This window comes from Hetaerina americana, unplaced genomic scaffold (genome assembly GCF_022747635.1).
Source record: "Hetaerina americana unplaced genomic scaffold, ioHetAmer1.1.p SCAF_2, whole genome shotgun sequence".
In the NCBI taxonomy this organism is placed as follows: Eukaryota; Metazoa; Arthropoda; class Insecta; order Odonata; family Calopterygidae; genus Hetaerina; species Hetaerina americana.
The window spans coordinates 103,554,492-103,570,182 of record NW_027286763.1 but is presented as its reverse complement, the minus strand read 5'-3'; the positions used below and the strand labels follow the sequence as shown (position 1 = coordinate 103,570,182).

At 40.8% G+C, this 15,691-nt stretch overlaps 1 protein-coding gene across 1 annotated transcript in view; it reads right to left on the bottom strand.

The window, feature by feature from the left end:
• Positions 1 to 15,691, bottom strand: part of LOC139688197 (cGMP-specific 3',5'-cyclic phosphodiesterase-like) — a 209,266-nt gene that overhangs the window by 67,788 nt on the left and 125,787 nt on the right. Inside the window, exon 3 of the mRNA XM_071585625.1 lies at positions 7,199 to 7,506. Within this exon, the coding sequence (XP_071441726.1) occupies positions 7,199 to 7,506 (308 nt within the window). The remainder of the gene's footprint in view (positions 1 to 7,198; positions 7,507 to 15,691) is intronic.

Here is a 15,691-nt window from a genome sequence, read left to right as displayed (position 1 = left end):
TCATATATATATATATATATATATATATATATATATATATGTATATGTATATGTTTTTTTAATATATTCACATTTTTATATTTTAACCCAATAAAATTACCTCAGTTTGCGTGTTCGTGGGCGGGTTCCAGCAAGGGCGCTATTTAAATTAACGGTAACATTACCACGAATATTGAATTAACCCAATATTTAAATATTCTGGCAAGTTTTGCATTATTATTCATTGACTTTTTCAATAGCATAAAACTATTTTTACATATACTATATGCAATCCTATTGTTAGTCCCTTGTTCTAGAGGAGTAGGTTGGATATGACATTTTCATTAGATACACTCTTTATCTTTATTTCTCTTGAAAAAACCCATAAAATACGTTATTTTCGCCGTGAATATTTAAAAACTGAAGATGAAGTGCTGTATGCTTTTCATTTTGCGAAAAAAATGGGAATTTGTTTTCAAATAATTATTTTTTTAAGTTTTAACAAAAAACTTATATTTGTGATGAGAAACAGTCCTTTTAGGCAATTCGGAAAATCAGGTTATTTAAGACATAAAACGATGCACATTTATTTGCTGTATCTAAAACCAACATTGTTTTCATAAGAAAAAGGTATAGAGCCTTGATTCTTCAAAATTAATACGTTTGTATGCGTAGAAAAATAAATTCCACAGTTGAAGAGAGTGAAACCATATTTATTATAGAATTCCATATTAATGAAAATGCAGACGTGACTGTAAATGTTGAGTCTTGCCTACTATTGGTCCTTCAACACTACGGTTGGAGTGTTTACATTTAAGACGTCTATATATAAAGAGTTTAGGGCGATTGATAACACCTACAAAGAATTTCATTGCATTAATGGAACCTCTGGCCCCGTTGGTTGTAATTCCTCCATAATATGCAATTATTAAATCTAAAAATGTGCCAGGGTAGCACTGTAATTATAACTTAAGATACTAAAAACAACCAAAATAATGTCAATAGCTAGATAGGTGTATATAGCAAACGCGGGTCAGCGCAATATCTTGGATCAAATTCTTTTTTCCTGTACATTCAGCGATTCACAATTCAAGGTTTAGTTTACAATATGAAAATAAAAATTTCAACGTAAATTTATACTTTTCATGATTAAACCTTTGGACACCACCAAATAACAATAAAAGTGACTTGTAATTGAACGATTTCTCGCATTTGCAGCGTTGACTCAAGTTACATGAGATCGGTTGATCATAAATTTTCCCTGGGCCTCAGAGGAGAATGCAACTGACAACTACAAAACGTAGGAGGCATATAGCGTGACCTGACCTTTGAGTCGGGAAGGATAAAGCATTCATCTTCATGTGTGGGGAACGGGAGCAAACGAGATGAACTCATTTGCCAATTGCCCATAAATATCCAAATTGCCAAGACCCATCATTGTGGTCAGATATTAAAAAAATGCTTGAAAGATATATCAAATGGTAAGGAGGCCGTTACTTCTTGAGTTCAATTAGTCTTTTAAAACCATTTTGGGAGTTTAGGTTGAACAGGAAGGGAAACTGCAGTTAGTTGTTGCTTGAAGAACAGACATTAATCTGCAGCCATTAGTAAACTTTGCATAAAAAATTTAGACTATAAGTGGCATAAAAATTGAAACTTCGGGTAAATACATCGAAAATTCATGTATAATGTGCATTTTGAATAGGAGAGAGTGAAAATGTTTAAATAAATTAAATGTAAAAAGAACTAAAACAAATTATTGCATGGGAGTAAAACGTGGGCTGATCATCATAAAGTATACATGTCAGCTATGGATTTGCGGTAATACAGAACTTTCTTTGGTACAAACAGGAAATATTAGACGAGGTCCGAGGGGATAACGAAAGACAGTGATTTTAATAACATTAAAATTCGAATATGAAAGAGATTTACCTTCCCAACATCGTCGTGTAGAAATAATGGTCAAGAAAGTCGAATGCATTTGCAATTAAACACTTTTGTTACCACGGTCTTCTTTATTTATTACAAAATTGCGAAATACATGAATTTAATTTCCTAAGAACTCTAGAATTCCTTCTTTTGAGAGTTTTCGGGAAAGTTCGAATACCGATCTCGAATTAGGCGGGGGGACGCCAATAAAATGCAGTAAGTGTGAATGATAGAAGAATATATGGCTCGAGAGGAGGTGAATGGAGAAACTCTTGGATGAATATATATTTCTTCATTTAAAGTCAACCAAATATTATTAAGCTGACTTTTGACAATCACAAATAATCAAGTCCTAGGCAGAGGAAAACTTACCCAGGAGGGAATCGAATGAAAGACCTTTGGAACTACAGTTGAGAAAATTGCTCTACGTTCATCGAGCCTCTCAAAAATTCTATATATGGAGAGAGTACAAGTATTCTCAGGACCAGAAATCATATATATTTTTTTCTATTATTGAGATGAAAAAAGGGAAAAAGGTACGTATTTTGTAGATAGAATAGCAGGCAGTTGAAAAAGTTAAGGAAAATCAGTAAGCGCACAACATACAACTTAAAATTATACTGAACTGAATTTGACCCCATCTGAGAATAATTAGGGAAAATTGAGAATGAGTCAGCCATTTTCAGGAAAATACTATGCTAGAAAAATTACTTTCGTAAGAAAAGAGAACATACCATTTGTCTCATAGTCTGTTTTATCCTTTTAAGTAAATCCTTCAAATAATGTTAGGTAGTAAATGTGAATTGATAGCTGTTAATCCGGACATTGCTAGTTGAATATGATTATCTTAGATTGCATTACAAATAATTAATTACTTTAATTTCTTGAAATATTAAATAAAATTAAATTGAAATATGTAAAGACACAAATAGCTTGATTAACAATTTAAATAATTCAAATAATTACTCTCAAGAGTTTAGGTGGATGCGCTCGATAATTCATAGTCCATCGTACACGTAGATATTTGAATTAACTTTTTCAAATGGATCCAATGGGCTTTCTTTTAAACCAGGCAGTTGAGTTTCTAATCAACTGTGTTTCGGAAATGAGGCAATGAGCACATATGTGATACTCTCTATAAAAATGTAACAAAAGGCAACCAATATAGCGGAGAAATCGAACTTATTGAACAAATCCGGGGCAAGGTCACATCATTGAAAGAGAGAATCACAAAAGGATGAAATTTAGATCATGAGTACACTGAAAGCGTCGATGGCAGAGCTAGATGATAAGCGAAAATTCACGCGTTAAGTCTAATACTCAATGGATACATTTGAATAAAATACGTGATGTGATTACGTACCGTACAAATTCTGTGGTTTATGTCTGCCGGGAAATAAATGATCAAAGATTAATTTTGCCGATCTCTTTAATAAATGCGAGCGTGCAAGCCGCAATGCAGGTGTTTACCCAATCGACAAAACAGGAGTATCCAGTGGATTAGGCAAAATGCATGACATATGTGAATACGACGTTGCATAATTAGGCAGGATTAAAAACCTTTGGTTTGAGCCTACTGGCTCAAGTTGGAAACCGAATATTTTGAAAACAGTTACCGTCACTTTAATCACAAGCATACTGGCGTGGAGTTTGTTGTTTCTAATCATTTATGGCAGGACGTATTTTCCTTTCCAGTGACGGAACCTTCCGTTCATATAGTTGTAAATGAAAGGGAAAGAATTATTCGGGCAAATTGTAAACTCCCGTTTTTAACTGTGGACTGGAGGGATTGCTAGATTTTGGCGAGCCTTGTTAACAAGACCTTCAAGGTGTCCCCACAAAGCCTTCCAGCTAAAAATGGGCCTTGGATTCTTCATTAACTGTGGGCGAATCAAAAAACACCTTGGGTTTTTATGCCAAACATTAAAGATTACAGTTGATCATCATATTCACTTTATGAACATATTTTTTGTATCAGTATTGTTAGCCTATTGAATATTATGCATATTTATAATGAAAAGATAAATGGGAATAGTAGAATATACAGTATTCTGCATTATTGATGAATACGATTGCAGTTAGAGATAAGGCGGGTAAGGTAATAGTTGACGCAGGGAATATCCAAGAGAGATGGAGGGAATATATAGAAGAACTATATAGTAAAGAGCTTAGACCAACAAAGTTAGACATAGAAAAGGAACATGACGTAGAGGAAGATAGCTTAGGATCAGGCATACTAGACAATGAGATAGAAAGGGCATTAGGGGAGATGAAACTAAATAAGGCCGTGGGCGTGGATAACATTCCCGCGGAACTTTTAAAAGGCTTAGGAAAATGTGGGAGGAAGAGGCTATATGGGCTGATCCGCAGTATTTATGAGGAAGGAATCTGGCCGGAAGACTTTGTGAGATCAGTTTTAGTTCCTATTACAAAAAAGGTAAAGGCTACATCATGTGAGGACTACAGGACGATAAGGTTGATATCCCACGCAGCTAAAGTTGTTCTCAGGATAATAAACAAAAGGATAGAGAGTAGGGCAAATGATTACTTAGGGGATGATCAGTTTGGGTTTAGGAAGAGGAGAACTACACGTAATGCCATTGCAGTCATGAGATTATTAATCGAGGGGAATATAGAACACATCCAGGAAAATAGGAATATTGCAGAAAATAGGAATAGATTGGAGGGAAAGGAGGCTAATCCGCAACCTGTATATGTCTCAGACTGCTCAGGTGCGGGTGGGAAACGGGGAGTCCGGATGGGCAGTGTTAGGAAGAGGTGTAAGGCAGGGTTGCCCATTATCACCGTTGCTGTTCAACCTGTATGCAGAGGAAATGATCAAAGAGGAATGGGAAGAACTGGAAGTAGGAATGAAAATGGGCGGGGACTTCGTAAAATCAGTTAGGTTTGCTGATGACCAAGCTTTAGTTTGTCAGTCAGCCAAGGGGTTGCAAGCATTGCTTAGTGAATTGGAAATTCAGTGCGACAGGTATGGAATGAGAATCAATATTAATAAAACAAAGGTTATGCGATTTTCTAGAAAGAAAAAGGCTAAGCTTAACATTAGAATAGGAGGGCAAAAACTAGAGCAGCTAGAACATTTTACGTATCTAGTGTTTTGGACCAACACGGTCAAAGTAGTAGGGACGTCAGGAGAAGAATTGCGCTAGGCAAAGAGGCTTTCACAAGGAGGAGGGAGTTGACGACGGGGACGTTGAGCCAGGATGTTAAGAAAAGACTCGTAAAAACTTCGATATGGAGCGTAGCTATGTACGGAGCGGAAACGTGGTCATTGGAGCAGGAGGACAAACGTAGATTGGAGGCTTTTGAAATGTGCGTGTGGAGAAGAATGGAGGGAGGTGTAATGAACAGAGACGAAAACAAACGAGGAAGTACTTGGTATAGTGGGCGAAGAGAGGGGTTTGTTGGGAGCAATGCTACGGAGGAAGGAAAAGTGGATGAAGGGGGTATTGACTGGCAGTGGGATGTTGAAGACTGTGATTGAGGGGAGAATGTTAGGCAAACGATGAGAGGGAAGGAACAGGATAGGGATGTTGGACGGGATGAAGGGAGGAAGAAAGTACTCAGAGCTGAAGAGGGACCTGATGTAAAGTAGGATGTTGTGTTTTGCTAGCGGTCACAAATTATTTAATTAGTAATTATGTCCACCCAAAAACCTACCTTAACCGGTAGATTACCTAATTATATATATGTATATATATATAAATAATAAATATATATATAAATAAATAAACACACACATATTTATACATAGAGACTACAAATTTCAAATTGCTAGTTCATCCGTTAATACCTCATGATTAATCCTTACTTTACAATGCTTTCAATTCGTTTGAAATGACAGTCCCAAAATTAGTGCGTACATGCCGATGAAGTAAGATCTGGTGCCGATAACTCGAGTTTTATCAACGGAGATAAGCTTAATAATTGATCAAGTTAATTAACCTCCTATTAATTTCTCTACTCTCTGTCTTTTCCTTCTGGTATTCATATGTTATTCACATTATTTATCATATCATTTTGAATTCATTGGGAATAACCATATTTCGGCAACAACTTTGGACGGTGTTCATGTTTCAATTTAAACAATTGTTATCTCTTTAAATTCTGTTACTTTATCCCATTAAAAATTATTGCCCTGTTCGTCTCGTACCCTTTATTGCATACCTAAGTCTAGTTTGTGTCTTGAGGAGTATTCTACATGCATGCTACCCTCAATTATTCATTCAGAACGATGACACAAAAATCATAGAAATAATAATGTATAAGACGATATAGAATATGTTACCTATTGTGTTGTACACCTTTTTGTTAGAAATATGAATTAATGATGCATATATACATATTTAAGTTCAACAGAGGCTTCGTCATTCAAGCAATATTAAAAAAATGAGGTTTTGAGCATTTCCAAGGAATATTTCAAATTTTATAGGGTGTTCAAATCCCAAAGGAGACGGATGCTTGGGAAAATATTGGTCATGTTCCAATAATTATTGACTGAAGTTGTCACAGTTGCAAAATAATGGTTTGATGCCATACTACGACATCGCGCTGACACATAATACCCTTCTGTTTGGCGGAGGGGTTCATGAACACGTAAACAATATCAGGTTTACCATCCTGATCAGGAATTATTCTACAATCGATAGCTATTGGCGTGTTCTTCCTTTAGGGAATATAGATATTCTGGAATTCTATATCAAAATTCTTTAAAAAGGTATTATTTCACTGAAACCATATGTTTGAAAAAGAATTATAGCAATGGTGAGATCAATATCATTTCAATTGCTATAAAAATTTGTCATCCACACCTACTAAAATTTTGGAGAAATATAATCCGGATCACGCTTTATTAAAACTTTGAAGGCCGAAAAGGAAAATGAAACATTTCTTCAAAATGCATAAAAAATTTTGCACTTGAAGAAGCACCAGAGTAAAGTTGAATCTCAATGGAGGGTTTAGAACGGTAAAGGACGCAAAGAAGAAAGGAGATGCCTTGGAAAGAATCGATACCCTCTCTCAAAGCGATCTTAAAATGACTATCGGGGAAACTTATTTACACCGAAAATATACCAAATACAGATATTATCAGTACTTTTGTCATATTTCGCAAGGTTTTCAAGAGGAGTAAAACCCTTAACTTTTCTATATTTTCCCAGTTTTTTAGGTAATCCTCATTGGATTACTCTCCCATGAATATGGAAATTGAACATCGAAATATTACGTAATTTCGAGGCATAACTTGACATCACTGTGCAGTGGTGTTTACCTCATACGCATCGTGAATGTTGACCCCTTGCTTTGTCTGTGCCACGATCCCGGCGATTCCGACGCCAAAGGGTATTCTATAGGGACAGTGCTGCCTCGCCCTTCTTAGGGCGTCGTCCAGCGGCGTGTCCACGCTCACGTCAAACAGCTTGGCCGCCAAGGACCTAGCGCCCCGCGGACCCCTCGCCAGGAACAGGGAACCTCGGTCGGCGGAGGTCAGCAGTCCCACGTTGACCAGGATCTTGTAGCAGAGGACGTCCAAGTCCAATTCCGTCGCCACGTCCCTAACCAATTCCATGAAAAGTTCACCTGGAAAGATATCGAAATAAGGCCAAATTAATTTCACTTGAGGAGAGTGTACTACTATGTGTATATATAATTATACACACACACATATATATATATATATATATAACACAGTAATCAACCCGAAGTTCGGTTTGGTAGGTGATGGTAGAGTTCACCCAGTACTAAGCCCTATACGGCGTGTGAAATTCACACATCAGGGTAAGGGGACCAGTTCCTTTCCCCGTAACGCTAATGGTTTCCTAGGAAGACCTGGTACCAAAAAAATCACAAAGCTTGGGTGGAGCTGCAGGTGGCCAGAGTACCTTGTCCGGCAATCGAACCTAGGACCCTCCGGTCAGTAGTCCAATGCTCTACCCCCTGGACTACCGCGACCCACATACATACATACAGACACACACACACACACACACACCCGGTGTGGAGTTTTGTTGGCTTCTCCCATCCGGCGCCTCCCCAGGTTGCGGATAGGGGAACGCTCACTAGAAATAGTGGGCACCGGGGAAATAAAATACCCGGGGTGGACAGAAAAGCCAAATAGGGGAAGGAACCCCGAAAATAAACCAAATATGGAGAGTACACAGGAGAAGAAAGTTACGGTGCAGGAGAGGGATACCCCAGTACCGGCGCTGCTAGGGAGTGAGAAAGCGGGCTCCCAGGCGTCGTTATCCAACGACCGCAGTGCTTCAGGAGTTGGTCACTCGGCTTCTGCAGCATATAATGCTACAAGTGACCCACAACCGAAGGAAGCCGGGAAGGCTTTCAATCGGTTGAAAGAAAAAGTGCAGTCACTATTAGATTTTGTTCTCCCTAAGAACAACGTTCACAAGGAGATCAAAACGATGGCTCGGGCTATGGATAGAGCCCTCAATGAATATGCCAAACTGACGAGCACCATAGGAAGTGTGAGGACGGAAGAAATTCGTCACCGGGATGCAACAGTGCAGACATCCCAAACCTACCGCCCAAAAAGCGCACGACGGAGATCGGCGGGTCATGACCCGCCTTCACCAATGTCATCGCCACCTCCTACGAGAAAAGGGGAAAAGGATAATAGTAGGACTACGAACAAGGCCCAAGCAAGTGACTGGGCCACGGTCGTCAGAAAGGGAAGAGGAAGAAAGAAAAAGGTCGACGAAAAGCCACAGCTGGCGATGCAGGAAAAAAAACCAAAGGAGGCAGACGAGACGCCCAAAATCAGGTTGAGACCATCCCGCCCGGATGCTATCAAGATTAAGGCGATGGAGGGAAGCTCATACGCAGAGATACTGCGCCACGTGAAAGCGACACCATGTTTGGTAACACTGGGGGATAGAGTTACCCACATAAGACGCACAAGAAAGGGAGAGCTACTCCTAGAACTCGGACGACCTGGCCCAGAGTCCCTGGAGCTGCATTCAACAGTGTCGTCAATACTGAAAGGAACAGCGGAAGTGCAGCTGCTTACTCATTCGGAGTTCCTAAATATCAAGGACCTGGATGAGTCGACGACCGTAGAAGAGGTTGTTGAGGCCATTACTGCGGAAGTGGGCATAGGGGCAATATTGCCTGATAGTGTTAAGCTCCGGGCAGCATACAGTGGCACGCAGGCTGCCAACGTCCGGCTACCAACGGAGATAGCGAGGAAGCTTCTCCAGAAAGGGAAAATTAGAATCGGCTGGGTTAGCTGCAGAGTCCGACTGCGGCGGGTGCCCAAAAGGTGCTACCGGTGCCATGAGGTGGGCCACATATCATACGAATGCACGAGTACGGTAGACCGGACGAACCAGTGCTTCCGTTGTGGCCAAGAAGGCCATAAGGCAGCTAATTGTTCGAAAAACCGGACTGAACTACAGGAGGAAATGCGAACAGAAAATGGCTAAGGTCGTACAATTAAACCTGAACCACTGCGCTGTGGCCCAAGATCTGCTATTTCAAACCTTGGTCGAAGAAAAGGCAGACATTGCCATCATCAGCGAAGTGTATAAGGACCCGAACACGGCAAACTGGGTATTGGACTCCAAGGGTACAGCAGCCGTTTGGGTGAGTGGAAGACTCCACATATCTAGTCGAGCTGCAACTCACGTTAGCGGCTTCACGTGGGTGGAAGTGTCGGGCATGCGTATCTATAGCTGCTATTCCCCACCTAGTGATGATTTCGAGGAGTTCGCGAGATTACTTGAAAACATTGGTGCCAGTGCTCGGTCATCCAGACTACCAGTGGTTATAGCGGGAGACTTCAACGCATGGGCGACAGAGTGGGGTAGCAAAAAGACTAATGCCAGAGGTCGAGCGTTACTTGGAGCTGTTGCAACGCTTGAGCTAGAGCTCGCGAACACAGGGGCAGCAGCTACGTATATGAAGGCTGGCAGGTCGTCCATAGTCGATCTCACCTTCATCGACCCCAGGTTGATGGGGGCAGGTTTCAGTTGGACAGTCAGCGACCATTTTACAGGAAGTGACCACCAGGCCCTCCTGTCCACACTAAAAAAAGGCGGTGAAATAGTTAGAAGGGAGACGAAAGCACGGAGAAAGTGATTTACTAACTCTTTCGACCACGAAGTTTTCCTTTCCATACTCGGAGAACACGAAAGCAGTGGCACTGCAGGGGAAAGAGCGCGGCACCTGAATCAAGTACTTACGCTGGCTTGTGATGCTTCAATGGCCATAAAAGCTGATACATGCAGCCATCCCCCGGTGCACTGGTGGAACGACGACATTGCTGAAATACGACGACAATGCCTGCAGTCCAGAAGGCTTCAGCAGCGAGCGAAAGATAGACCGTGGTTTCAGGAGTATCACGAAAAATACAAATAAAACTGCAGAAAACTGAAAAGAGCCATCAAGGATGCAAAGAAAAAGTGTTGGCACGAGCTCTGTGAGGAAGTCGACCGCGACCCGTGGGGCAGACCATACAAAATAGTCATGAATAAGATCAAGCCCAGAAGTGGAACAAGTCCATCTTGTCCAGACTTTCTGAACCGGGTCGTTAGACATTTATTTCCCGAGCAGCAGCAAAGGGCAGCTGAGACAGGCTTAAGAAACTTTCAACATACAGAAGAAGTACCTGAGGTAAGCGAAGCTGAACTTAGAGCGGCGGCCTCTAAGATAGCAGTAGGCAAGTCTCCAGGCCTAGATGGAGTCCCGGGGCTGGCCATAAAGGTAGCTGCTCTGCAAGACCCAGGCTTACTTAAAGAGACGCTCAATGAATGCCTAAGAGAAGGTCACTTCCCGGAAGCGTGGAAAAGGCAGAGGCTGGTACTGCTTCCGAAGCAGGACAAACCCCTCGGAGAGCCATCCTCTTATCGACCGCTCTGTATGATCGATATCGTAGGAAAACTATTCGAGCGAATAATCTTTAATAGGCTTGAGGCGGCTGTGGAACAAGCTGGGGGCTTGTCTGATAACCAGTTTGGATTCAGAAGAGGTCGATCGACCATTGATGCCATAGGTCGCGTAATGAACTTAGCAACGGAAGCTGTAGAGGGTAGTCGAGGCACAAGGAAAATGTGTGCTATTATCGCACTGGACATCCGGAATGCCTTTAACACGGCAAGATGGGAGGATGTAATGGTGGCATTAGAACGCCTGGAAGTGCCGCTCTACTTGCGTAAGACCATTTCGAGCTATCTTAGTGACCGTACTCTAGTCTATGACACAGATGAGGGAGAACATTCGTACAACATCACGGGAGGAGTGCCACAGGGTTCAGTCCTAGGACCACAGCTCTGGAATATCTTATATGATGGCTTACTCAGGCTTCATCTTCGAAAGGGAGTATCGATCGTGGCCTTTGCTGATGATGCCGCACTGGTCGTTACTGCCAAAAGCGTGGAGGAAATTGAATATCTGGCGGATTCTTCCATTGAGCAGGCCACCGACTGGCTTAAGAGTCATGGTTTGAGCCTCGCCGCGGAAAAGACAGAAGCGATACTAATAGCACGCACCAAGGCCAGGAGTAGTGCCACCTTCCTCGTGGAAGGAAATGCAATACAAACGGCGGATGCGATGCGGTATCTCGGAGTGACCCTTGATGGAAAGCTCCGATTCAAGGAGCACCTCCAGAAGGTAGGAACCAAGGCATCGAAGGTGGCAGGAGCACTTGCAGGCATCATGCCGAATACTGGAGGACCGAAAGATCCTAGGCGGCGCCTACTTGCTTCGGTGGTTACCTCCATTATCATGTATGGCGCACCAATATGGTATGAGGCAATGACCAAAAACAGAAGCTATGGAGCAAGTTGCAACCGAGCTTACAGAACTGTGACCCTCAGGGTTACACGAGCCTACCGTTCTGTATCCTACATTGCTCTATCTGTGATAGGAGGACTTCCTCCGTTAGATCTCCTGGCACAAGAACGCGCCAGGAATTACCACGGAACAAGACGAAATATAGGACCGGACCAAGCCCGGTCAAACAGCCAACATCAATGGTCTTCGGCACTGATCGAAGAGTGGCAGGTAAGGTGGGATGAAGCCATGGTGGGCCGTTGGACGCATAGGATTGTCCCAGATATCTTAGCTTGGATCAGCAGAGGACATGGCCATCTGAAATTCCAACTCACCCAGGTACTTACCGGCCACGGCAACTTTCGCAGTTTTCTGCACCGCATTGGGGTGTATGGAAGTGCGGAGTGCCCGGCTTGCCCACGTGAGGACGAGAGCGTAGAGCATGTCCTGTTTCGGTGCCCAAGATTCGTTGAGGCACGAAGCTCATTTTCTGGCACTTGGCAGGGCCCCATGACACCAGAAGGGCTAGGGTCCTGCCTACTTAGGTCCGAGTCGGATTGGAATGCTGGGGTCGCGTTCGCATCACAAATTGTAGAGGAGCTGAGTCGCCTAAGGAGACAGGCAGAAAGTAGTATGGAAGCGGAGTCAATCTGAGCTTGAAAGAGCATCGGGAGTGGCCTAAAGGGCATGACTGCCCCACCGAAGTAATGCCTAGCGGCGGTTTCCGGGGGCAGGCACTAAAGAGTTGGGAGTTTAGTGGGTAGGCCAAGGGATGGACACCGGTGGCAGCAGTGCCCACCCTAGGAGAGTCCCACACACCGTAAGTCCCGACGACTTGCGATGGTGCGTAAAGCATTCTCCAACTCTTCGGGAAAAACACACACACACACACACACACACACACACACATATATATATATATATATATATATATATATATATATATATATATATATATATATATATATATACGTATACACACACACGTTTTGAACAAAATTGAATATAAGGTATCAGAGAACATTTCGAGTCCATATCTAGTCCTGCCGACGCATTAACTCTTTGTGTGTCTCGTATTAACCCCATTACAGGAGTATTTTGAAAAGAATTTGAATAGCTGGTGGAACTCATTCTGAAATGGTTACCACAGTGTGAGATCGGACGAAAAGGATGACTGTCATTGATGAACGTGTCATCACCACGAAGCACCTCCCAGCGGAATTGCTTCATACACGATCTTGTAAATAACATTTTCGGCTTGCGAGTGGTTATTCAATATAATCGCGTAGTCTGCTCATAGCGTGGGTGGTGTAAATATAATAATTGAACAAACCAAAAAAAACATCCTGTGATTGATTTTAAAGCCCACGTACCAAACTAGCAGGAAGCCAGTTTGGCTTGGAGGAATTTGGAGAATGTTTTTGAGACAAGAGGGATTTCAAACAGTTCTTACATATGAGCTTTCGCCGCTATCAAAGCATTAAAGCCAATCAACTGTAGCATATTTACTCCACAATGACCGCTAATCACCATAATTAATTTAATGGATGAAATGTATTATTTTATCAATCAATCAAGTCTGTTATAGGTACCAAATCAATTTTAACCCTTGAATAATGAAGTCTTGGAAATACCCTGAGGTTGAGATATTGCCAAGACTTCATTATCCAACGGTGAAATGACTTTTGCCTTTCTTTCTCCTAATGTAATCAATTGTGTAAATATTTCATGCATAAAATACGAAAAGGAGAAGGGTGCTGATTACAGATTTAAAGAGCGGAATAAATTAGCAAGAAAGTTTTTTGAGGAATAAGAAATATATTTCACGGAGCACGAGTAATGGTATTAACATCAATGATTAAGATATACATTTAACAGTCTTACATTTGTAGTACATTTAGTGTAAATTTAGTGTACATTTTGGTTTTCAAATCATCTTTAAGCACTCAGCTATGTAGCTATTTATGCGTGAGCACAACTGTGGTGTGACGTAAATGCAAACACACAAGAGGACTGTAAAATACCTGAGGTGATACGAAATGGGAATATTAATAAACGAAGTTTCTTGCTGTGAATTTTTAAAGATCATTTTTGCTATTAATAATTGCCGATCTTTCATTTTTGTACTGACAAATTAAGTTTCTTTCCTGCTTGAAAATTAGCAACAGAATAAAAAAGGGAAACCTCGCACATTGGATGCTAAAATTAAAGTATTTGGTTCAAAAATTTTACTCAGAGCAGCTCTGGTTAAAATTATATTCCCTTATGTTCTTTCTTCGTTTCCTAATTTTCCGACAGAGCGTAATTTCTCCAAATTTCCTGCGGTGGATAGGAAATCATGGCAATAAAATATAAAAAGAAGCAAAGCGTCAATTCATTTCCGATTTAAATGCTAATAACATTTAAGCACCCCAGTGGTCAAGGGTTACTCACAAGAGTTTTCACAACTTTATCTTTTCGATCTAGAACTTCAATATCCCATTGCTTTTCAGCATTTCCTCCATCCACTTACTCTACCTTATTCCGATTTCCCCCCAGTAACTCCCTCTCTAGGCCCATCGAATTGATAATCTTACAATCATAAATCACTACACTCCATATTAGTATTGATAAATATTTTCTTCACATCTTCACTAAATGTACCCAAAGGAGAGCTTACTGTTCATAAAAAATTTATATATTTAAATTTTTTTATATGATTAGGGCTGCAGTAAAAACAAACTTAGGATTAAAATATTAATTATAATGATAATATCTCAAAAGGAGTAAACAAAAACTTAACCTATTGTTTCTAATAGTGAATGTTAATGCCCTCATCGAAATTAATTTCCCAAAAATCGAGATTTAGATACATAGCTTCCCTGTAACTGTTAGATTGAAAATACGCGTGCACGACATTTTATCAAAATCACTCGGGGCCAGAAATTAAGAGCAATGTCATCAATACCAATATGTTTGGTATAGCTGCTCTGTATAGTAACCAACAGTGACATTTTTATATACATTTACTCAAAAAATAACAAACCGCGGAGATTATTTCATTGAATATATATATATTTATAACTTATGTGAAAGTCTCACGGATGTGAATAATAATATATATGAAGTTAGCACTAACAAACAAAAACAAAAACACAGGAACACAAAAAAAAGAAACTCACACGCTCGAATATTTGGTGGTCCAAGCCACCACCTTTCTCAAGGAAGAGAAGGAAGAAACTGAGTGAGAGAAATGACTTCCTTCCTTCTCTTCCTTGAGAAGTGGCTTGTACCACCGAAAATTAAAAAACGAGTGAGTTTCTTTTCTTGTTTTTTGTACAGGTATGTCCTGTATGTCTATGGTTTTGTCTTTGTTTTCCAGTACTAACTTCATATACATTATTATTAACATCCGTGAAATTTTCACATAAGTTATAACTATAACTATATATATATATATATATATATATATATATATATATATATATATATATATATATATATATATATATATATATATATATATATATACATACATACATATGCATGTATATATGTGTGTGTATAATATATATATATATATACACGACTATTGTGTTATTACAAAACGGTCTTCAAAATAATCGTGATACCAAAATACTAAAACAATGAAGGAATTTCGAGCACAACGGGCTTTCTATCGACTTTCGCCGAATTGAGTTCATAATACGAATGGAGGGAGAGCGCGTTTCACGAAGTCGGCTTCGGGGGACTTTCTCAACGGCCAGCCGCTTAATAGAAAGCGACAACAAAGAGGTTTAAGAATTCTGCACCCACGTCGGAACAATAATCCCGTGAGCGCACGTCGCTCACTCGGAGAAATGACCCGTCGGAGCGGCGGTCCTCCATTCCTCCTCCGTCAGGGCGCTCGAACGCGCGCGTCAATCCGTTTACGTCCCGGATGAATATTTGCAAAGCTCTTTCCGAAACCAACACAAAGGACTTCGGGCGCGCGCTTTGA